Raw genomic sequence first — 23,547 nt, forward strand, 5'->3', positions numbered from 1 at the left:
ATAGTGCTGTGCTAATAAAGGATATATAAATAAATGTGTGGATAATAATGATAAGGATAATCATTTCAGTCATTCATTAACAAGTGACCCAGGACAGGATATTTGACACTGGACGACAATCGTTTAAATCAGATCTGTCACCACATTTATTAAGAGAATGGAGATCGGCAGTAATGACAATTATAGGAATAAGACTAGAGGTAAAGCAGCGATTGCAAATATGAGCTGCATGCAGCTGTGCCTTAAAATGTCAAAGACAATTGTTCCACTTGTTAATTTTTACGCACGAACATTGCTTTATCCCAGTCAAAATATAAATGTTTGATAAAGATAAATTATAACAGTTTTTCTCTTAGTACAATAATGTTTTTGATCGGTTATGCATTATTGTTGCTTGCAGAGATCTATAATTATTAGAACTAAATTAATGATGCACAAATATAATGCCACCCACACAACAGTTTACCTTCATCAGGGAGGGTGAGAGCAAAATGACAGAACGGAACATTTCAAGAATTCTGCCGAGCTGAAGCAGACAAACCTTTAAAGATGTATATTATCAGTGGTGTGAGAAAGATGGAAGGTTTAGACTCTAAAATGTATTTTCCAGCCCTTAAATCCACTCAGGCTAAACCACTTTAATTTCCACTCTTTTATTTTTTCACTCCATGCTCTTCCACACAGATTTGCTCTTGCACCACATGTGTTTGTAGATCCTCTTAGGGTAGCCAGGCTTGAAATCCAATTTTGGTGAAGCTATAAAGTACCAAATAAATAAATAGATAAGTCAAATGAAATAAAGTTTACAAACTGTGAAGATTCTTTTCATTTCTCTGGTGCCAGTGGAAAACAACTATGCACCTTAGGTGCAGTGAGAGGTGTTTCTGAGATTGTACACGTGAAGTCAACATTGCTAATGTAAAGTTTGTTTGCAAAAGAACAACAGCTTGCTAAGAGACTCGTTCATCGTCTGGGTTTTGTTTTTGCCATCTGCCAGCGCTTCAACTTTATTGGTTCTACTGATTCTCTCCAGTTACGTGCGATGGTAATTTACAGCACTTCATAAAAACGTGCTCTCGCACCGTGAGGTGGGGCCCTCCCATTCTGGGAGAAGTTAAAAAAGGCTCAGAGATGAGTATTTGAAATCTCTCAATCATGAGTTCACTGATCTGCCTGTCACATTTATTACGGCAATAAGCTACAAGCGGCTGAGATTTGTAGATTTAAAGTATCTATGGCGAAATATCCTCTTAATGGATCATTGCTTTAATAAAAATGTACAAAAAAATGAGTTACAAGTCAATATTATCAATAATTGTGTGTATTTTTTTAATTATTTATGACAATTGGCTTTTGCCCCAGCTTTTAGCAGAGTCATCATATCTCCTCTTATTATCAATGAAAGTATCATGTTGTATTTAATGCGCCCAGAGCATATCTCACTCTAACCTTTTCACATTATGTAAAAAACTGTTTTCAACAAAAACACATTTCAGTCAGACAACTCACGTTCAAATGTTTATTTCAACAGTAGAACATGTTTTCTTGCAAGAGGTCAGTGAAGTGAGGTAAACTTCATTTGTGGCTTATGTGGCTACACACAGTAAAAAAAGATTCTGACCCATGGTAAATGTTATTGGTTTCAGTCTGGTTTATTTATGGATTTGAATTTGTTAACACTACATATATTTCTAAAATTCATTTCAAGTAACCAAAAACATTACAGGCACAATAAACTTTTTTTAAAGTGTACACGAAACTTAAAGTTTATGTCTCGATACACGTCTCAAATTTGATTCTGTGAAACAACTTGACATGATAACATTGAGTAGATTTAAAATAAAATAAAAATTCTGCCAAGTATTATATATTTCATTTATATATTTTGACCTCAAATTCCTCTGAATTTACCAAATTAATTACAGAAGTACATTTGCTGTTATAAACTTGTGGGCGGTTCAAAAATGTATCAGCAGGAGGTGGAGGTGTTGGGAAACAACAGCTATCAGAGACCACATGCTGCTCATTTGCTCTGACTGATGAGAACAGAGCGGTGGTTCATACATTTTTAAGACCGCACATCAGTAAGCATTTACTAACGTGTGTATGACAATGCAAGCAGTGCTGCATATTACGAGTGTTGATATATCCAACACTAACTGTAGAGTAAAGGTTGAGCTTTTGATTGAGCACCTTTTAGTTAAAAAACACTCGATTAACCTGCGGATGTGAAACACGCGTTCTCCTTTAGAGTGCGGTTCCTCCTCGGCTCCGAAGGGTCCTGTATCTATCAGACCTCCACTGGAAGCAGCATCATCCATCACTGTCAGGGTTAATATTGTTTCCCCTCACCTCCCAATAGGCGGCTTGTGTTTTGGTTTACAGCGTTTATGTTTCCAGACTTGTGTACTCACAGGCCCTCACCTGGCTTTGCTCTCTGCCATCCCCCTGCCAAAAAGCATAAAACTAATTTCAACATTACATGCAGCCAGCATATTAAAATGCCCCTGCTAGAAGACATCTCTCGCTCCCTCTCCCTTTCTCCTTCATCTCTCCCTCCAGGATTTAGCTTATTATTATATTTTTTCTGTATTTCACATTCAGAATCTGGTTTTGAGATTGCTGTGAAAAATGTTCTCTTTAAATTGCAGAGATTCCAGGCAGTTGTAATCGATTACATCTTTGAAATGCTAAATGGATTTCCATTGTTAAGAAAGGACAGATAAGAATTTCATTTTAACAACTACTGTTATGAGTCTGAATCCACAACCTGCTACAACGGTAAAAAAAAAGTGGAAAACAAAATGTTTTTGCCACAGCTATCCAACTGACACTGACAGAAAAACAGAATGTTTCTAAAACTAACAACCAGAGGGCTGAACACGCTCAAATCGAAGGCTCAGGTGTAAGAATTCAGGCTGTAGTTTAGATCAAAGCCCCCCCCAAAAACAACTTCTCTGTTTAGGTGAATATTGGCTCTGCAATTAGATGCAGTTTTCCAAAGTGTTTCTGTCACGTCTACAGCGAAGAAAATAAGACCTTCCTGGGAGAGTGATGACCTGATGACGGGCCATTCTAACTTAGCCGCATGGCTGGCTTTCCTTAAAAGAGATTCAACCGTCATCTGTCAAAAACACACACCGACTTCAAAACCTATTGTGTCTCTGCTCTTTGGACTCTCCCTCTCTCTCCTTTTCTAGCCCCTTTGACCAATTATGCTTTATTTTGCTCGCTTGCCTCAGAGGAGTGCACAGAGGAAGCGGCACAAGAAAAACTTGTGCTGCTCACATCGCCCTAGTTGACTCTGGCAGACGTAAGTGCCAAAGAAATGTGAATTTTGTCTGACAGTCTGCTCACACCCCCTCCTTCCAACCAATTGAGAAAGTTAAGGTTCAACCTTGAATATAATCTTCTTTAGACTCCTTCAGCGATATTAAGCCCAGTTTTTTTCTCTCTTTTCCATCGCCAGCTTTCTTTTTTGAGACAACAAAATAGAGAAAAGCAGATTCCCTGCATACTAGTCTCTGCACACTCTGCATTTGATATCTAAGAAATTACTTATGAAGATATAATATTCATGACGTGATTATCTAACAATCTCCTCATGGCAACATGTGTGGAAATTAGCAGCACTGGTCTGAAGTCACAGATCAGAAGACTGGGACCACAAACTTGATCCCATCAAATCCTCTGACTGATCGTTAGAGAAAAGTATCACGAAGTGGTGCTCTATCATCCTGTAACATGACGCAGCACCACTTTTTAAATACTTTGTCCAATTTTTGGGGTTGTCAATAATTTCTATAAACAGATTGTACATGTGAAATTGCAGACTCTGTTGGTGTGGGACAAGAGTTTGGGTCTAAATTTCAGATACCTGTTAAAAGAGATGAGCCAAAATGTTGTCTGGACCTAAAACAACAGCCACCTGTCTGTGTTTTGTGTTGGAGAAATGTTCGACTCGTCTTTAGGCAGAGCCTCAGCTTAAATCTTCCCAAAGTATTGTCTGTTGCCCACAGAGGTTAATTCATCGACAATAGCCAATGGAATCCATCGTTGGATCATCACAGACAGAACAATACGCTGTAGAATAATGAGACACTATTTGATTCAGTGTTAAACGTGAGCAGGGTTGTGCGTACAATACTCAAGGGAAATGTCATAAAACAGGACTTGAAGTGTGTGTCTGTTCTTTGCAGTTGAGCTGTTTGTGTTTGTGTTGCGAGCGCAGCTGGCGGCACAGATCCCACTATGAAGGAACAAATGGAACAGCTGGTCAGGTTCAAGGTAAACTGTTCTGGGTCTGAAGTGTGGATGTACAGGACACAGGCGAGAAACCGTGTCTGTGTTACCGAGAACGCCGGGAGGCTTATTTCAGAGAGGAAGGTGACTCTGTAGGAGACGACTCCCTCATCCTGTAAGATCACCGGTTTACACGACTGTTTTTTGGCAGGTGAATGTGAGCAATGTGGGCAGTTATTGTGAGGAGTGAAGTAGACGTAGCCAGAGTGAAGTGAGCTGCTGTCGTCGAAGTTACCTTGAAGTTTGTCTCGTTTTTCTTTTGCATTAATTGTCTTGGTGTCTTAGCGTTCTCTTCCATTCTGCTGCAATAACAGACAGCTGAAATAGCACCGAGCAGGCCACCTCACAGATTTTTCCCCAAGGCCTCGCCACACACCGCCGTGCTTTCACAAACAGCTGACAACATGGACACCAGAGGACTGCATTTGTTAACAGAGGCAACACATGGAAGAACAACAAAGACTTGTTATTGTCAGCGTGTTTACCAGGTGCTTTTCAAAAGGCTTCCGCCGGGGGAAGAAAATGGAGACGTTTCTTGAGACAGAAATTCCTCTGTACGTGGCGTGTGACTAATTCGCCGGTGTAACAGTTGTTTCCCGTATTGGCAGGTGTAATCGTTGTACATGGTGCATGTCAATCTATGACACGTAACAGATAAGGTTGAAAATCACCAAGTATTGTCCTTTGGTTGTGTTCTTCCTTTAGCTGATGGATTTGTTGGGGCTGGGAAATGGTTTTGAGAAAGGGACAGGGTGCACGCCATCGATCAACGCGCTCGTAATGTCAACGCTAATGTGCGTTACGTCAGGCAGGGAGAGACAGACACGCAACCCGCACCCTCAGAGGATACTCATAAAATAATAACATTAACAGTATATTTATATCATCTGGGATATGCTGGGGATGCAGGACATAGAGACGATTGGAAGGTTAAGACAATAATTCTGCTTATTTAATCTTTCTTTTGTTGATTTTCCTAAACCTTCGCAACCGCTGAAACATTTAGTGAATTCCTCACGACGCAGTAATCCGCCACAGATTTCAAAGTTGTAGGTCTTGTTTCACCCAGAGCTCCCTAATTGACTCCACCATGGAGTAAATGAGAAGAAAATGAAAAGATAAATTACTCTAATGGAAGGAAATGAAGTGTGAAAAGAGACATTCCCCCCAATATTTTCTAGAAGGCGCTCGCGTCAGTAAATTGAAATACAACAAGGATCGGGCTCCTATACAAGACAGAGTTTTGCCATGATTACAGAAATTAAGCAATTTTAATTTTATGGCATTTGTAAATGGAAACATGCGCTCATTATTTAGTGTCCTGGTAGAAATAAGGAAAATATGTTTAGATGCAGGAAAAAATAGGAATAGATGCGACATTGGGATTACAAATTAATTAAAACACATTATTACCAATTAAATGGTTTCAACCCCTCACCACAAAGTTCAGATTTGCTTAAGGTCGACCCATTTACCCTCCGCAGCTTTACCGCTTTGCAGTGGATTTCATGCAAATAGCGGTGCCGGGTAGCTCTGTTTTCGTAATGCTCCGGCTTAAAGGTCAGGCCTTATGAGTTTCCCCCAGCACCATTAATAGACAGTTTGTTTAAAGCCTGTCTGAAGGACAATGCTCAATGAACCGGAACATAGACAGGCCATATTAAATGAAAGGGAAAAGTTTTGGTTCCACTCAATGAAGTCAAAGGGCAGATGGAGGATAAGAGCACGTCTCATCTCAATATGCTGTTATCTTCGTGACTCCAAACCCAGGCAGCTTTGACGTTGGCATATCTATGCAGCTGGGGATCGTGGTTTTTTAGGCTGAAAATTACCGTGTTCGGGAAGAGAACTGTGACCTAGTAATTTTTTTGTTTGTTCTTTGAAAAGCTTGTTCTTTCAGCCGGAGCACACCTAATTCAATTTGCTTCATTTGCTTCCGTTGATCTCTTTTAAAATGTATTTCCACTTTCATGCACCTGTCACACCCCAAAACCAAATTAAATTATCAATTCATTAAGTTGGATAATGGAATCATTTATCAGTGTCACCCTATTATTTTCCGTAGTCTCTCCTCGTTGCTTTATGCAAACAAGTGTGGAATCGGCACACGCCCGAGGAATCGCAGCAAATGCCGGCGACAGGAAATTTTCACCTCAGGTACCGAAATGAATTTGTGAGCGCAAAGCTCCAGCGAGGAGCCCATGAGGAGTCATGTAGAGCGATCTGAAGGCTTCGTATCTGAGCCCAGCGGAAGCAGCTTATTGATTTGCTTGTCTAGTGGCTCTCTGTAATAATAAGGAAATAAATCCCCCTGGATATGAGGAGATTGATGTCAATCAGCCGCCTGCCTCAAGTGTGCCTTGTCCCATCTTATTAGCGCTCCGTCTATGCACTGAGGGTTCACTGATGACTCCATTGATATGCAACTCAAGAGAGGAGGCTGTCTGTAGCCGTCTTGAGGAGGATTCCCCTGTGATTGCTCACCCTGTCATCTTCCCAGACTGAACAATTCTCGAGGATCCGTAGAATTTATCAGAGCGATATACGAGAGCTTTTTTTTCCTGCACTTTCCAAACCACTCGCAATTAGAACGGCCGCACACCTTTTATTGTAAACATGTCACTAGAGGTGAGCAGGCATGCCTCATGATTCCTTTACTCATGCCAAAGAAAAGCACATAAACAGCTCAGTTAAGATACGGCACTACATCGTGTTATTTTACACAGACAAAAGGAAATAGTTTACCAAAAAACACATCAATACAACTTGTTAATAAATTTGAACAAAGTTAGTTCACGTGTGTGTTACCAATAGAGATAATCTTTTAGTGTTGGTATTTATATATATTCTATATTATATTCTGTATAATCCGTGATAAGATGATTAGAGCTCATCAGGCGATATTACAGGAATCATTGCCAATCTTTTATATACACCAGCCATTATATCGTTGGCAATTCCTTCTTTCCTAAAGATGATATTGGTATTGGGCTGTTAAGATTATGCCCGGACAAAATAAAGACTGTGATAATTATATTTTTACTTTCACCAAGTTTCCATGTGCCTCGTCCCAGGTCACCCAGACTAGTTTTACCACAACTCTTACCTTTGTCTTGATGAGTTTTCACTGCAGGTTTTTCTGCATCTATAACTAAGAGGGGGCTACATATTTAATCTAGTTTTAAAACAGGGTTATACATTAGCAACAAGGATGGTGTGTGACATTATTGCTGGAGGTGATGGAGCACATGGGCACACTAGGCTCCTCTAGAACATACTGCGTCCCATTTTCTTCCTATGAGACCCGTGCATATCCTTAATGTGTTCTCCTGAATCTGCTCGTGGAAGAAACACTAAGTGAATTTCCCCGAGGACGATAAATGGTATTTTATTGTATTCGTGCCACTGCTCAGAATGATGTCATGTCATTTTAATTACCGCCTTTAATTTATGAATTAGCGCTAATTAACCGGCTACACCGTTGTGTAATGAAACATGGTTACACACATATAACCTCTCGAATGTGCAGCATGGTATATAACTTAAGCTCCACCGCTGTAAATCTAATTTTAACGTGCTGCAGAGTAACAAGCTACATTAGATTTCACATTAGCTTCCGTCTACTACACTTGCTGCAAGACATTTGCGACCACTACAAGTTCAGTAGAATACACACAACTTTCACACACGTATGATCAGTTCGTGGTTTCATCCAGTAAGACTTGAGGACTTAAAATGATAGGATGACACCTATTGTGTGAACCTGACAGACCACATCAAGATCACTTTGTTGTGACAGTGCACTGGTTATGAAAGCATATTACAGCACATCCATACCTGACTGGAGTCCTTCAAGCACAATAGATTTAAATTGGCTGCCCATAGGGTGTGATTTTCTAACTGTCTTGGAAAAGGTGAGAGCAGAACCCGCCTGTGTTTACATGACATCGGGTTTTTGGGAAGAATGGTTCGGACTTTCTGAGCTTGACATTAATTCAAGGACGGACACAAAAATGTACTGTAGAGTTAAAGCCTTATTAAAGGAACAGTATAAAAACTGATGGAGGTGATGTATAATAGAAGCAATTTATTTATGAATAGCAAAACAATCCAATCTGACATACTGGTGAACATAATTCCATCTAAAAGCTTATTCTATATTGACATTTTTAAATGGTTTTAAAATAACATATTCTCAAAACCTAAACAATGGTTACATAATTGTATGTCTAATTGTCTGCCATGTTTAGAATCTGGTAGTTGCATCAGCGGTGGTCAACCAGATTCCCCCGCTGCAGCCTCTGGCACGAAACCATGTTTTATAAATATAGAGCAACATCGTCTATTAACTCTCACATGCTCTGCAAATGTATCACTACTTGCTTGGAAAGCTCTGAAATGAAATTATGGTTCTAAATGGTCTTATAAATTGTTCCCAGCTCAGATGCACTTTGAAAATGAGTTTATGTTTGTAAAAATAGTCTCACAAAATTCACACAATTTACTCAAATGTCAAGTGATCAGTCACAGAAAGGATGTTTCCACGCATTTGCAACCAATGACTGTGACTCATAAGAAACTGCACTTGTTTGTTTTAATATTTCCTTTTGAGTTTATTGGTTACATTACACTTATATTTTATATCTTTACAATACAAATTTAAACTCAGTTTTCAGCTCCATTCTCTGAAACTACAACTGTTAACCCTCAATTATGTTCCAGACATGAGAATGGTGCATGGCAGCTGTAGAACATGCTCATCTGTAATCACCACAGTGAGGTCTCTAACCTGTACCCATTGATCCTGTATCGATCGCTGTATGAGAAACTCAGCTTTAAGCCAGTTCTCCTCTCTCACTCTGCACTTTCACTCGATATTCTGACAGAGGGACAGCATGGATGTTCAAAAGACTGACCGACACACATATATAGACAAAGAGGGTGATAAAGATTAGAAATCATGAATAACTATCATCTAAGCAAAATGATAATTCCCAGTTGTACTGTAGTGTGTATATGCTTGAGAGCCCTCTTTACTTTCCAGTCGTGAGGGGTAGGGCGGCCTTATATTCTTAAATCATTAATACAGACCTCAGTTTACACTCTTTATTCTCTGTGGTAGTAAGATATGTCAAATATGCTTAGCTTGCCTTTATAGCGCAGCTTTGGCTGCTCTTGTTGTGACAGAATAAGGCTACAAGGAAATGTTTCTCCTCCATCTTAGAACATCAAAAGGTCTTTGAATTGCCTCTGTCGCCATGAAAGATAAATGTGGGGTTGTCGCGGCCTCAAGTAAAATGTAAAACCATGTGTCAATTCTGTCAGCCCGGGAGAGGCTTTGCAGCAAAATGGTTTACTCTTCCTCTTGAATAGGCTGATCAAACTTTTATTAGCACACTGAATGTTGGTAGAACTACTCTCAGCAAAACTGTTACAATGGCTGGAAATTTCTTTCAAAGTTTTATGAGCAAAGCAGCTTCTCCTGTGGCCCGGCTAATATTTCCCATTTAAGAGCTAAATATATGCCTCCTGCTCTAGTTTTCCCAGGATTAAACTTTTGCCCTAGCAATAAAAGCAACGGCAATTTTAATCAGTACAGCCTCAATGAGCTGGTCACTTGTCAATCCCATCGGCTATTGACAAGGAATTAGCCTCTGGGGGCAACCGCCATTATTTTTGGGTGTCCGGTGTAGACAGTAGATATCCGGGCCAACACTCTGACTTCTCTTCACCGCACAATGTTGAAAATGTGATTAGTTTTTTTTTTTTGTCACGAGTCGAAGGTTTCTCGACAAAAAACACAAACGACGAAGGACGAAGTTGTTTTAGGTCCAAAAAACACTTTGGCGGATCTCTATTAACAGCTATCTGCAAATGATTGCAAGTAAATGAAAAACCTAATAGCGGATACAGTAACGGTAATCTTTCGAGCTGTAAAATCTTGAGCAGAATTTTTAGATTAGTCTATTAGAGACTGCATAAGCTTTAAAATGTCAACGTAAATAGTTGCGCACCAAGGACCATCAACCAGAATTTGTACGGTACGTTTCTGACACTGTAGTTTTTCCTCAAAGACTTTCCAGTGAACAAATATGTTTAAGGAAAGGTCAAATATATATTTGCCCTGAAATGTATTTGAGAACTGCATCAGCTGCGACGACTGCATTTTTCTCAACCGACCTTTAACATTGTATTTACCGACCTCTGAAGCCCATTTCAAATTAATCTTACATCTGTTTTGACCTCCTTTGAGGCTCACTCATCTGCATGGAGCGCAGTACCTAATAGAAAACACTCACCGTGATGATATCTCAGTCATTCGCTGCCTGTGTCAACAACATCCTTTCATCTACAAGCATGAAAAGTGCGCTGGCAGCCGCTCTGCCTCATTAAGACAAACTGTCACCCGGAATGCAAGCTAATTAAGGTGTCAAAGCAGACAGCATTGTTTCATGTAGACACGCTGTATGTACGTTGACGCATAAGAGGGTTATATGAACTCCCTCAGACTTTTCAGTGTTTATCTCAGACACCTTTTATGTCATACTTCAGAACCTGTAGAATTATTTTTGATTAAAATGTCCATCTTGTAGCTGCAAGTTAACCATTGCAGTTATCCAGCTGCTTTTTCGCCTGCCCCTGCTCAAAAATGAATGCATCTCTGCTGGGTTTATGTGAATAGTTTTGATATCTATACAAAGGCAACACTGAAATGAAATGTCTGCAAAGGTGTAGGCCTCAGTATAGATGTGTCAGGGTCAGAGCAATTGAAGATGGAACATAACATTTCATGTCCGCCTAAAAACTAAAATATTATCACTATTAAAAATCATGGAGCTGTTGCCTTAAGCCTCTAGGAATCCATAGCACAACATCAGAATATTAGCTGGGCCACGTCCTATTCTAATAAAGTGAAGCAGAGCGGTTTTAGTAGGGATATGTACAGGCATCATCTCCTAATGGCCATCTTGGAGGTTTCACACTATAAAACTAATTTTATTTTCACTTTTATGTCCCTATAAGCATTTATTCCATCTAAATGAAACTGTACTATAAAATTTGATGTAAAAACAGAGGGATGGATATTGCATTAATGCCGTTATGAAAGCAAAGATTTATGGTCGGCCATTTTATTTTGAGTCGTCTGTCAACGTCATATTAGGGCGTTTGCCATCGATATTTCATTATTATTTCGTTTGGCTGTATCTTCAAATATCTGCTGCATATCTATCTTAACAAGGTAGAAAGAAACCCAGCCATCACACAACAGCAAGTCAGCATGAGATAATTTCGAAACCATCACAAAATCCCCAACTGTTTAACAAATAAGGCAAAAAATCTAACTGGCAACCAGCTGGACAACATTTGATCATTTCAGAATCCAAGCCATCGAGGACACATGAAGAAGTTCTTCTTCGCTGACTTTCACATTGTTTGGAAAATTTTACACAAAAATAAACTCGTTGAATTTCCCCCAAACAACTGATGCGAAAGGAAAGGCAGCAGATAATGGGCTGAATATGGTAGAAAACTCAGAAACTGATATCGGGTTGTCCTTTTAGAGCTGTAAAATAAGCTGTAAAAAAAGAGCTGATGTTTGCAATGATATATATTTGAGTTCAAAGTGAATTTTATATGAGGCTGTACTGTACCTCCAGTTATATTTATCTAGTCACTTTCTAGTTGGGGAATCCTCTGCTACTTCCTCTTCCCCCTCCTCATTTAAAGGGATGACCGTCTACATTACTATACAACGCTAGAGGCTGATAAGCCACATGTCAGATAGGTGTAACAAACAAGTGCAGCTTGAATCTTAAAGTCTGTGTTGCTAACCTCCCACTGACTGTAATACTGTATTATTCATTTACTAGTTAAGTTACTGCTTAATCAACTATTAAATGAATCTTTCTGAGGGAATCTTTCTGTGACTTATGCATTAATATAACACTTATCTATATGATGAAAACTGTTTGACAATGATGATGAGTGTAAGAAAAAAAAGAAATACATTCTTTTGTGCAATTCCAATTAAGAAACATTTCCTGTGCAGTGCATGGAAACTTCTGGTCGAACCTGATTTATTTTCATACACACACATTTATACATTTATACTGTAGTTCATTTAAGAGTCATTATCTGGTGCAATTATCTCCCTTATCTGCATATATGGATGTTTTGCAGTTTCATGCGCATGTGAAAGTTGTTAAGTAACAATTCAGTGGTTGAGTTCTGCTCCTGTGGATTGTTTTTGACAATGCCTGCACTGTGTTTGAACAAGGTGTTTGTCTTAGTGAGTTGGGGAAAAAAACAAGAGGGAGTAAGAATAGCAGCCTACAGAGGGAGACCTTGGGAAAAAAATGGGCCTTTCATCCTTTAAGTAACCAGACTATTTCTCAGTGTTCCTCTGCTCTGAGATTCCACTGCCTGCGGGTTGTGATTGTGGAATTCATCTTTGATAATAACCAGGCTCTTTGCGAGGTGCTTCTGACAATGTCAGTAGAAATCTGCAGGACCTCTACGAGAATGTCCTTTATGGCAGTTCAATGGAATGTGCAGTATAGGGTGTCAAGTACTAAAGGGAAACTCTATATCATGATTTTAATACTTAAGAGACATAGTGCTATATACATATACATGTATCAGAATGTCAACTCAGTAGACAGTAGTTTTAGTTTCATAAAACCTTTTATAAAAGATAGAATAAAGGATCATACTGTGCCCAAAACTGCACACAGACACATGTATTAAGAACTGATTAAAATGGCAACAAGATAAATGTGGAAGAATAAAACAGGAGGACTGTCACTCAGCTCATTAGGCCTAGATTTGGGGGATTATACTCTGATCATTCCATAAATGTACTCACATACTGCTCCTGTGTACCATATGTTGCTTTTGCAGTTCACTGGACTGTTGTATTTTGCACAACACAACCAAACTATCTTTATTCCTTTTTCTCCCAGGGCCAAATGAAAGCAGAGATGTCAATACCAGAGCTCCAGACAGTGACGTCTTCACACACTCACCAACACAGGACACAGAGAGCGAAGTTCACTTGGTTACCACCGCCTCACCCATGAACATCCCCAACCACCGGCCCGTCCTCAAGGGAATGCTGTTTCACGAGCACCAGCTTACAAGGGACTTCCAGGGGGACCAACATTTCTTCATGAGGGACGGCTCTGTGGCTGGGTATCCCACCATGCCAGGCTCCATGTCCGCCTTGGACGCGGGAGACGCTGCCACTCAAGTGGTGCCCCACGAGGACGCCCCTCCCTTCTCGGACATCGCCAGCACTGCCACTCAGGCCGCCACGTCCTCAATGACCACATTCACTCCCACGCCGCCAAGGCCGCCCCTGTCTCTCCCTAAGGAGAAGCCCAGCGGGGTAAACATGGCACAGCCGACAACAGACTACCTCACCACTCAAGTGACACCGAGTAACCGAGGTTCAGGCGGGGACAACCACCCAGTTGTTGAACCCTTGTCAACGAAGATGGAGAAAGACGAAGCAAGGGAGACCCCACTAAAACACAAAAGCAGCTCTGATCGTCCTCTAACCAAGCTAACTGAGGTGACCCGGGTAGAGGCTTCCACCACAATGTCCACAACCATCATCACAACCACCACCATCACACAAACATCAGGTAGGCACAAGCTCATGTTTTCTCTGACTTTCAAACGTTCCGGTGACTTTAAAATGAGCAAGCGCAGCAATGAAATTACTTTTTTCCGTCATTGTAAATTCTAAACCGAGTGTGCCTATCCCCCCTAAGATTTAACACATCCTTTCCAGAGGACAGGGAAATTAAGCATCAGGTCATCAGCATCACCGCTGTTCATTTTACATGCGGAGCACAGCCATTCTTCTCTCCACCGAGGGATAACAGAGTTGCTCATGTGTCAAAAACAATCAGATTTTCCCTGATGTGTCCCGCCCGTCCTTCCCACTGCCCGCGGAGGGCTGCGGGCCCAGATGAGCAGTGTCGCAGAGGAAATCTGCAGGCATAGTTAGAGGGTTACAGGGCCACGGAGACCCAGTTGAGCCGTCACACTGATCAGTGGTCCGGGAAAAAAAAGGAATCACTCGTCTTCTTTACTCTCTCCACAGAGCCGTGCAGTCTGAATTTCACAGAACCTGAGGGGAACATCGAAATCCTGCAGCAACTTGACTCTCGAATGGAGTGCAACTATTTGATCACTGTTTACCTGGGATACGGCATCGAGGTCCAGGTCAGTGCTAATGGATGACTAGAGTTGTCCCCTATTGTTATATTGTTATTATGAGAGGTGGGCTCAGTGTATCGGGGGTCAACATACAGAGAAACAACCGTTCACGCTCACAGTCACACCTACAGTCAATTTAAATCTCCAAATCCTAATCTCAGACCCCATTGGCTATCGTTTGATGAGATATTAGCATTTGGGTTATGGGTTCCGGTCAGTGTGTTCCGCCTCTTTTAATCTCCACACGGACTGTTTACCTGCAGGCAACCAGAGCCTGCTCAAACATAATTGGTCACAGTAGAAACAAAAACCTGAAGGCATCCGGCCCAAACAGACCCCAGCCAAACCAAGTTCCAACAGGGAAGAATCTTTCTGTGAGGTTGACAGTGCTAACCACTGCACCACATGCTTTCCATTACTATCACAACTTTTTATGAGGTGATCATTTTTAACCACCTTTACCACCAGCAGACACAAGTTGCAAATCCAACATTGACATTTTATCACTTTTAATCTGTTGCGGCAGACACCCAGGTACCTATTTGCAAATCCTGTGTTTTCAGGGCAAAATAAACCTATTTTGACCGTGCAATGAATAAAAGTCCACCATTTATTCTCCTTTCAGCACCACTAGTTTCAGTGGCAAGTCGCTAAGTTTGTTGTTTGATGGTGAGCAAGTGGAATAGAGTAGCCTATTAGAGCTTTTTTCACTGGCGACAGCTGCCTTTATTTGGAAATGGCACGAATGAAAGCGCTGAGACGGAAATAAAACGTTCAAGTTTTGGGCCATAAAACTAAAACAATTAGCTGAAAGATGCTATAAAGCTCAACAGAGCTGAGAGAAACTTAAGATTCGGGCAACAGTTTGTGGACTTTTTACTACTGGAGCAAAAGTACTTGTAATCAATTGTTAATTTAAAAATAATGACGATGGCCATTTCACCATGAACTGTGCTGCCCCTTTCTTTACGAGGCACTAAAGCAAAAGTATTAGAGATTTAATTCCACCGCAGAGTACTGACGTGTTTTGGTTCAGTCTTGGCTGTGACAGTGTTTGCTGTTGTCGTATGGGTTTATGGAGATAGACAGGCAGCAAATTGATGGGTTGAGGGGGCGGATGGGGCCACAAGTGACAGGGACTGTCTCAGGTTTAATGTTTACTTGTTCGTAAAAGGTTATAAAAATTAACTGGCAGCGTGCTATGTGTGTGTGTGTGTGTGCAAGTGTTCTCTGGCATTTACAATTCTTCAAACGCCTCATTTACCACTGGAGACTTTCAAATGTGTGAGCTTTGTCTCGCCCGCCTCTGGAGGGCCAAGATAAGTCTTGACAGAGTATATGTTTGAAAGTGTGTTTTTTCCCCCTGAAAGCTTCCTCTGGGTTACTCAAGTAAATCTTGAACCACTTATAAGCACAGGCAAACTCACTCACCTGCACCTGTATATGCACACACACACACACAAACATTTCATCACTTATGAATGTCGGCGCTAAACTTTCACATCTTCCGCATATATGGCAGTGAAAATTCTCCTGAGACATTAAAAAACGGCAGAGCTATAAAGGGAGAACATATAGACGTGTAATCCTCACACGTCCACCAGGGCCGATAAAGAAAACAGGAGGAAAACATGTGCTTCAGCGCCACAACGTGAACAGATGGGACCCACTGTCTCTCTCCCTCCTACTGCTAAACTGATAATGATCTGATGGCAAACTATACAGACAACTTCTTGGCACAGCTCAAGAGAACGGGGGAGCCGCAGTCTCTCTCTCTCTCTCTCTCTCTTTCCAGCGAAGACGTAAACTGACTGTCGATAGAAAGATAAAATTGAAGTCAAGCATTTGTCATAGCTTCTCGTCAGCAGTGTGTGAAGCTCCTCTGCCTGGAGGCTATCCAGGTCTCAAGGTTTTAAAGGGATAATGGAGATCACAAGAGCAGGCTTGTGGAGCTGTGGAAAATGTTATGCAAGCAGCGCCAATTTCTCTCTTTTCCTCATTTTCTACATGTTTTTAGGTTTGGAGGATATTTAATTCTTAGCAATTTACAATTTATAACCTTGTCCCTCACCTGTGTTCTTGAAATAAGCAGGAAGACGTGGATACACATTTAGCTGTTGCGCAATGGGATTTACTTGTTTGATTTGACTTATACACCATGTCGACACACACACACACACACGCACATACACACACACACACGTACGCAGACACCTGGAATTCTAATCTGAGAGTTGGAGAAATGCACCTGGAATTGTAACACCTATCTAGGATTCCCTTAGGAATCCTGAAATATATAGAGAATGTTGCTGAAATGCATCAATGCTCCCCAGCAGGAATTGAACCAGGGACATCATGCTTACCATTTCATCATGTACCTAGTGGCCTCCAGCTGGTGCGACAATCAGACAGGTTCAAAGGTTAAGACTGTTATAAGTAATAATAAGATTACATCGGAAAAGACTGCATCCCTGATGTCACATAACATCACAATGGCCTACATTTGCATATTGCATGGCTAAGCAGCTCTCGTCTGATATGCCCCTTACAAAGTCAGGCCAAGCGAGAGAGGACGCCAACATTACCAACATGCGCTGGAAGCAGTTGACCAATCACAACAGAGTTGCCAGCTGCCAATCGGGGCGGACTGGACTTTATAAGGAACATTGGAGCAGCATAACCTTTTAATAACTCACATTGAAATCATCAATCTGAATATAAGCATATATGTCTCCTTAAAGATGATCTATGAGACCAGGTAACAAGGCCAATGTGTTCATTTTCTATTGAACAGCATTTGATAATATGCATTTTCTGTGGCGCTTATTTATAATACATAATACAAATACTCTGTCCTGTCAGTGTGAGTCCTACTTTATCATGTTTTATTTGTCCTTTTGTGACGATTATCCTTTAAATCAGAGTGAAAGAGATAAATGACTGAATTGACTGCCTCCATTTTCCTGGTGAGCGCATTTGTCATCATCGCACAAACCCTTCTGTCTATTTCCAGTCAGGTTATGGACAGTTTGTTGATTTGTGGTCATTTAATATTTTCCCCCACCCGTGTTACACTGTGGCTGTTCAAACACAGGAACGTATGTCTTCAGTATTCACTTTGATCAGTCGGGCTTTGATACCATTGACGGCGCTGAACATCACCATGAGGAAAGATGCTTGTGTTCCGCACTTCAGAGCAGAGGAGCTGGAGGAGGGACATTATGGTCGAGGTGCGTGTTCCTGTTCTGGCAGCCGGCTGCTGTTATGGAAGGGAGTCATCATTACGGCAGACAGACCAGCAGCTTGCAAGGTTGAAGGAGGGAAATTGGGTGAGAGGAAAAACTCACTGAAGGACAGATGCGGCGACTGTATGATAAATATTTATGTCGGTGTACGTAGCTAGAGTTCAGTAAATAAACATAGTAGGCAGAGAGTGTCCGCCAGAGACACTCTTCTGATTTGACTGGGAACAAATAAAGAAGATCAGGGCTTTCTTTCCTGTATTTAGTCAATACTCATTTTAGCAGTCTGGCAGTTTGCAGGAGAGGGAGGATGAAAAATGTATCAGGAGAATTTATTGCCCTCATCCTGACTGTTCAACCCCTCCGCCACAGCTAACAGCACATAATGCATTGCCCCTTCCGATGACTCCGTTTGCATTATGATTTATTTCCACAATAATTGCACAAATATTAGGAGGTTGATGTAACAGCTACTTTCAGCACCGACATAAACCAATAGTGTAATAAACACTGAACAAATAAAAGTAGCCAAATATGCGAAGTAGGTGAATGAAATTTAAACACGTACAGTGCAAACAATCAGTTATGAGGAGAGATGTGGAGTATTGATTTTTCTTTGACATTCCCAGTTATTATATTAAGGTTAAGAAATGATGAATAGCTTTAAAGTCAGAGTGGGTTACTACATTGCAAGAGAAAGGCTTTTTTACAGGGTTCAGTTCACTCACTTTTTATGTCCTTGAAACTGCAGCTATATAATGAACCAATATTAGCATTCACTCATAGGTTTGGCTGTGATGTATTATCATTGCTATTAACATTGCTATTAGCAGAAATAGAAGTTCTGTTAATGTGGCAACTAAAACATGTTTGTGAGCATATCAAAAAAATCTGTCATTCAATTTCAGATTATTGAATTATAACGGCAGAGATATTTTCTAAGGGTTTAGCTTTAAAGGGATGCAAATATTAGAGTGTAATAGTAGATGTGAGTGTATTGAGTTAGCCTGACACTGCACTGTATAATTACAATTGGAAATTAAATCTTTTACAAGTGAATTGTCGATATCCTAAGCACATCTTATTCCTGCCCTCATCTTCTCCTCCGTTTCACCACAGATTTAAGTCGAGGACAGACGGACGTTTTCCAGAAGTGGTCTTTGGCATTAAAGTGCTTAAAACCTTCTTTTTTTTTATTCGATCAAATAAATCCTGTGGGTTGGCCGGCTATCAGCTCTCTCCGGACCATCTGTCCCACTCTGATTTTTCTCCGTCTCCTTTGCTCAATGATCTACCTGCCTGGGCCTCGAGGAGTTAGTGCACTCTGAGGGCTTTGCACAGGTTGTGCCCGGCTCCGTTTCATGGAGGCTCCAACCTGCACCTTTTCTAAAGGAGAATGCATTGTGGGACGACGACTGAGAGTGGTTGATACATTTCAGGGGTTAGGAGCCCAGACGTGGCCAATTTCTTTCGCTGCCACGAAGACTTATTGGGGAAGTGTTTCTTTTTTTCTGACAGGTTTAGAGCAGCATCATTCAAGAGGATGGCCAGGGAGAATATTGAGGTCAATACTCTGTCCATCCCTCTTCAAACTCTCTCACCCTCTCGTTTTCTGTACCATTTGATCTTTTTTCTTACTTTTTTCTTATTTAATCTTGGTCCTCTATGCCGTGGTTATCATTTTCCGGTCTTGCAGTGAACCTGGTAATGATAATATATTCTCAAAATAGAATTGCACTCAGTAGAACATGTACTTCCGCCAAGGCCCAATAAAGTGCCCTTAAATTCAATTCAAATTGCACACATCTAAAGATATCAATATCCTTAATATGCCTGATATTCTTCACCTAGGTCCATGAATTATGGGGGAAATCTGTGAAACTGTCAAAATTAAAAATCATATCTTACAATGTTAAAGAAATTTATGAAAAATATTCCTAAATTTTTTGTTAAAAGATCATGATTGTATCAACTCTGCCATGGGTAAGCTTGGCGTCCACGCTACTTCTGGTGGATGTGTGAGTTTTAAAGCCACTGAAATAGAGAAACACTGCTGGCCCTTGTAGTTTGAAAATTCCGGGGATGCGTTTACGTCTGGAAAGGCAGAAACGGAGATATGTGGAAATTACGACGTAATTGACACAACTGCTTGCTGATTGTGCCTTTTCGTTCACGACGTAGCCTTCGCCTATTAGTCAGGTTCCTATCGAAGGACCCCCTTCCTTATGAAAACAACCGACATTGGCCTCAGCTACCAGCGTGGAATTCAACGTGAATAATTAATTACAAGCATTGCTGACCCTGTTTTTTTTCTAACAGCTGGTGTGCAGTTGACTTTATTTTGTAATTGCTATAACTGCTCACATGTATAGGAGACAAAGTATTATTCAAATAGTTCCCGTGTCCAGCAGGACGCATGTGCCCAATGTTCGAGTATTTACGTTATATGCTTTTTCAGGCAGTAACAGGGTGATACAGAGCCACAAAGCGTGGACACGTGTGGACAGATATTAATGTTTGAAAACACCTCTTTTAAATGAAATTGTAGTAGTATGGATGTAGCCTCGATGGGTTCTTCTGACCCAAACCGGTATCGTCGTAAACAGCTTTTGCGTAATTCTGTTTACGAACAAAAAAACAAGCATAACCTCTTTCATAGAAGTGCAGTAATTAGCAGATCTGATTTTGTTTCTTTTAAGAAAACAGATGATGGTGAAATGTTGAGCAGGCTAGACATTGTACCAGAGATGGTTGATTACAATATTAGAAGTAGCCCTTTAGAGTTTCACAGTAAATGTAGAATTATACATTGAGAGGAATAGAACCCAACTTTTCTTCCATTAATTAAAACTAATGAATATCAAACAAAGGCTTTGAGTCTCATGGGGAGGGGGGGATTATAGCTTCCAAGTTCTTCATCCTCAAATGACTGAATATTGTTTCAGACGATTCCAAACAAGCCAAAATAAAACTTAGACAAAGAATGAGCCCAAGGCTGCGTGCGCTAATGAGTTCATACCTAAAATGAGGATAATGCGCTGTTGGCCCTTTAAGGATTGAGATGTTACAGAGTTTGCCATGTGTTTAAAGCTAACCCCCAACTAGGGGGTTAACGATTGCTATTTGATGCTGGTTCTTCAACCATGCTCCCCTGACTCCAATCAATAGTCATGTTAATAAGCTGCAACAATACCTGACACACAGCCTCCTCTCTGTGCTGCTTGAATTGTCGTATTGATCCCCGCGCTCTCATTTTAATTTCAGTATTCCTTCCCCCAAAAAAGCAAAGCGCTGACGGCATTGACCGAGGCTGAGAAAGGGAATTTAATTTGTTGTGTTGGTGTTCAGTGACTGCCAGTACGCTCTCATTAGATGGAAAGTGAAAAAACAAGTCTTGATTCCTTTGTTTAAAAAATAAATACAATGCAGCGGTGTCAGTGATCTTTCCTCCGTACATCTGACATATGTAAAGTGGCATTTTAAAAAGGTAATGCACATGTTTTGGCGATTATGCGACTCGGGTCCCCGGCTGCACATATGGCGCGGTACGTCGCAGAGATGTCGCCGAGGCTGTCTGAGTAATGGGAACCGGGACAGGTTTGCTGCCTTTAATCTACGAGAGATGAGGCAGAAGGAAGCCTTCATCATGTTGTGCCTTAGGGGAGTAAAGCAGGACATAAAGAAGGCCAGTTTGATCTTGATGAGCTTTTTAGGGTGTCAGGGCTTTGCCGAGATGAGTTTTCATGGGGCCCGGCCATCCTGAGAGAAATGCTTTCAGGTGACACTAATTGCTCCTCCACCCAGCTTAGCTGTCATAAAGGGAGGAGACTCTGCCTGACAGGAGGCTGTGTTCTCTCCCAACTCCTTCAGCGACACGACGAGGACGGGAGAGTTAAGATGCAACGCGGGGAAAATTTGAAGGATAATCAGCAAAGCGTGAATGTAAATCCATGCAAAAAATTGCACGCTGCAGCAAATAAACCGAGGTGTCGAAGCCCAAGAGGCAACTCAGAAAGTAAGGGCTGATTCATCAGAGGGTAAGAAATCTCATCTCAGGAAAAGTGTTTCCAAACGCGGAGGGTCTTAACGTTTGCTTGACTCTCCGCTTCTGGAGGGGGAAATAAAAGGATGATATTGGAGAAGACGGCCACTGTGGAGCGGTGGTATTTGGTAAAAATCCCATAAGTGACGAGGAGCAAATAAGTATTGTGTCCACCGACCGCCTGCAGCACATTCTCATTAACATGCAGCTTTTGCTGCTGATTGGTAAGGATCCATTGTCTTAGACGACAGGGCAAACAGGAAATGGCCTTGGCTGTTTTTTGTAGAGGTGAATGTTCAATTAAGATAACGCTTTTCAAATAATGAGCAGTGGAAGACGAGTCTTTTTGTATGAATTTATCAGGAGATGCACACACAAAAAGGGAAAAAAAGAACACCAAGTGGATGTGGTGCTGTGATGGGTTAGGCACCACGCTGCTCCAATGTAGAAGCCGGTGGGTTTTATCATCAGCAATGATAAACCTGCAGCTGGTGAGGCCAGTTGCTGTTGATTTATTGCCCCTGGCAGCAGGGTCATTTAATTTCCATGTATAGTGGGATCGTTTTGATTATACATACTGCTCATTTCTGCATCAGCAATGGCTCCTGCGAGTCCCCGTAAATGTTCATCGCGGCGCACAACCAGATGTTTCCCGCAGTAAATTATCAGTGAAAATACTACACTGAGAGTAATTAACTCACACTGTGTGCTTACGGATAAATTAATAAATGAGTGAATAAAGATATATGACAGATTGTTTCTATAAATCCATTAGAGGAGATTTTTATCTTGTCCGAGTTGAATTTGTTTTGAGAGAAATTTCCTAATTGCATGGTACAGATTAGATTATCTCTTGGGGATTATCTCTGGGACTATGTCTGTATCAGCAGTGGGTCTAGTCACAGATTAAAAAAACATGCCAGGCTTCTTTCTGTTTGTATGTGATAACATGTGTTGGGCAAGGCCCAGTGATCCGACTTAGAACAAAGGGTCGTAAAACCTTAGGCCAGGCTCGGGTAACCCCTTACATTTAAAAACCCAGCATGGACCCTTATCTCCATGTGGCAAAAGATCACGTCCTGGTCCCCCACGGTAAGCCCGCCCCTGGGGGCCAAATCCTGACAACTCAATTGGCTGGAGGGCCACACTGACCCCTGACCCCTCCTCCCAGGGGGGAGTCACCTGAGACATGACTTAAAAGGGCTGAACTCACAGACTTCTCCCTCTCTTCACTCAGATGCCCAAGCGACAACAGAACCCCTCCGGGGTTCTACTAGTTAACTCGGTATTTTTAAGAGACTCTTTTTGTCTTCTTTTCCACGCTGCTCAAGTTGTTTTCTGACCTCAAGAGGTCTAACCACACGACTCAGTAGCTAATGGAGGCGATAAGACATTTGTTTTGTTCATTTCAATTCATTTCATTCATTTCTTCTTTTACCTTAGATGACGTTTTTATTTTGAAAAGGACTTTTCCTGTTTTTAACTTAAAAAGACCAAAACAGGAAATTGCTCGCTGGACGATCTCAGACTGTTTCCTTATCCACACGGACTTTACTTTATTCTTTCTCCACACGATCTACAACGGCTACAAGCAGCCGAACGTCCCTGTGAGGCAGCACGATCTCCGCTGCTGCAGAAGAAGACGAAACCTCATCTCGCCACGGAGCACAACGGATCGGCTCCGGCCCAGCTGCGGTGCTCACGAGAGCCCGTCTGAGAAACTTCAAGCGATTC

At 41.3% G+C, this 23,547-nt stretch overlaps 1 protein-coding gene across 1 annotated transcript in view; it reads left to right on the plus strand.

Moving 5' to 3' along the window:
* Positions 1 to 23,547, plus strand: part of LOC133019841 (seizure protein 6 homolog) — a 95,492-nt gene that overhangs the window by 32,209 nt on the left and 39,736 nt on the right. The window contains exons 2-3 of the mRNA XM_061086412.1: positions 13,266 to 13,949; positions 14,414 to 14,535. Of these exons, the coding sequence (XP_060942395.1) occupies positions 13,266 to 13,949; positions 14,414 to 14,535 (806 nt within the window). The remainder of the gene's footprint in view (positions 1 to 13,265; positions 13,950 to 14,413; positions 14,536 to 23,547) is intronic.

This window comes from Limanda limanda, chromosome 14 (genome assembly GCF_963576545.1).
Source record: "Limanda limanda chromosome 14, fLimLim1.1, whole genome shotgun sequence".
Lineage (NCBI taxonomy): Eukaryota > Metazoa > Chordata > Actinopteri > Pleuronectiformes > Pleuronectidae > Limanda > Limanda limanda.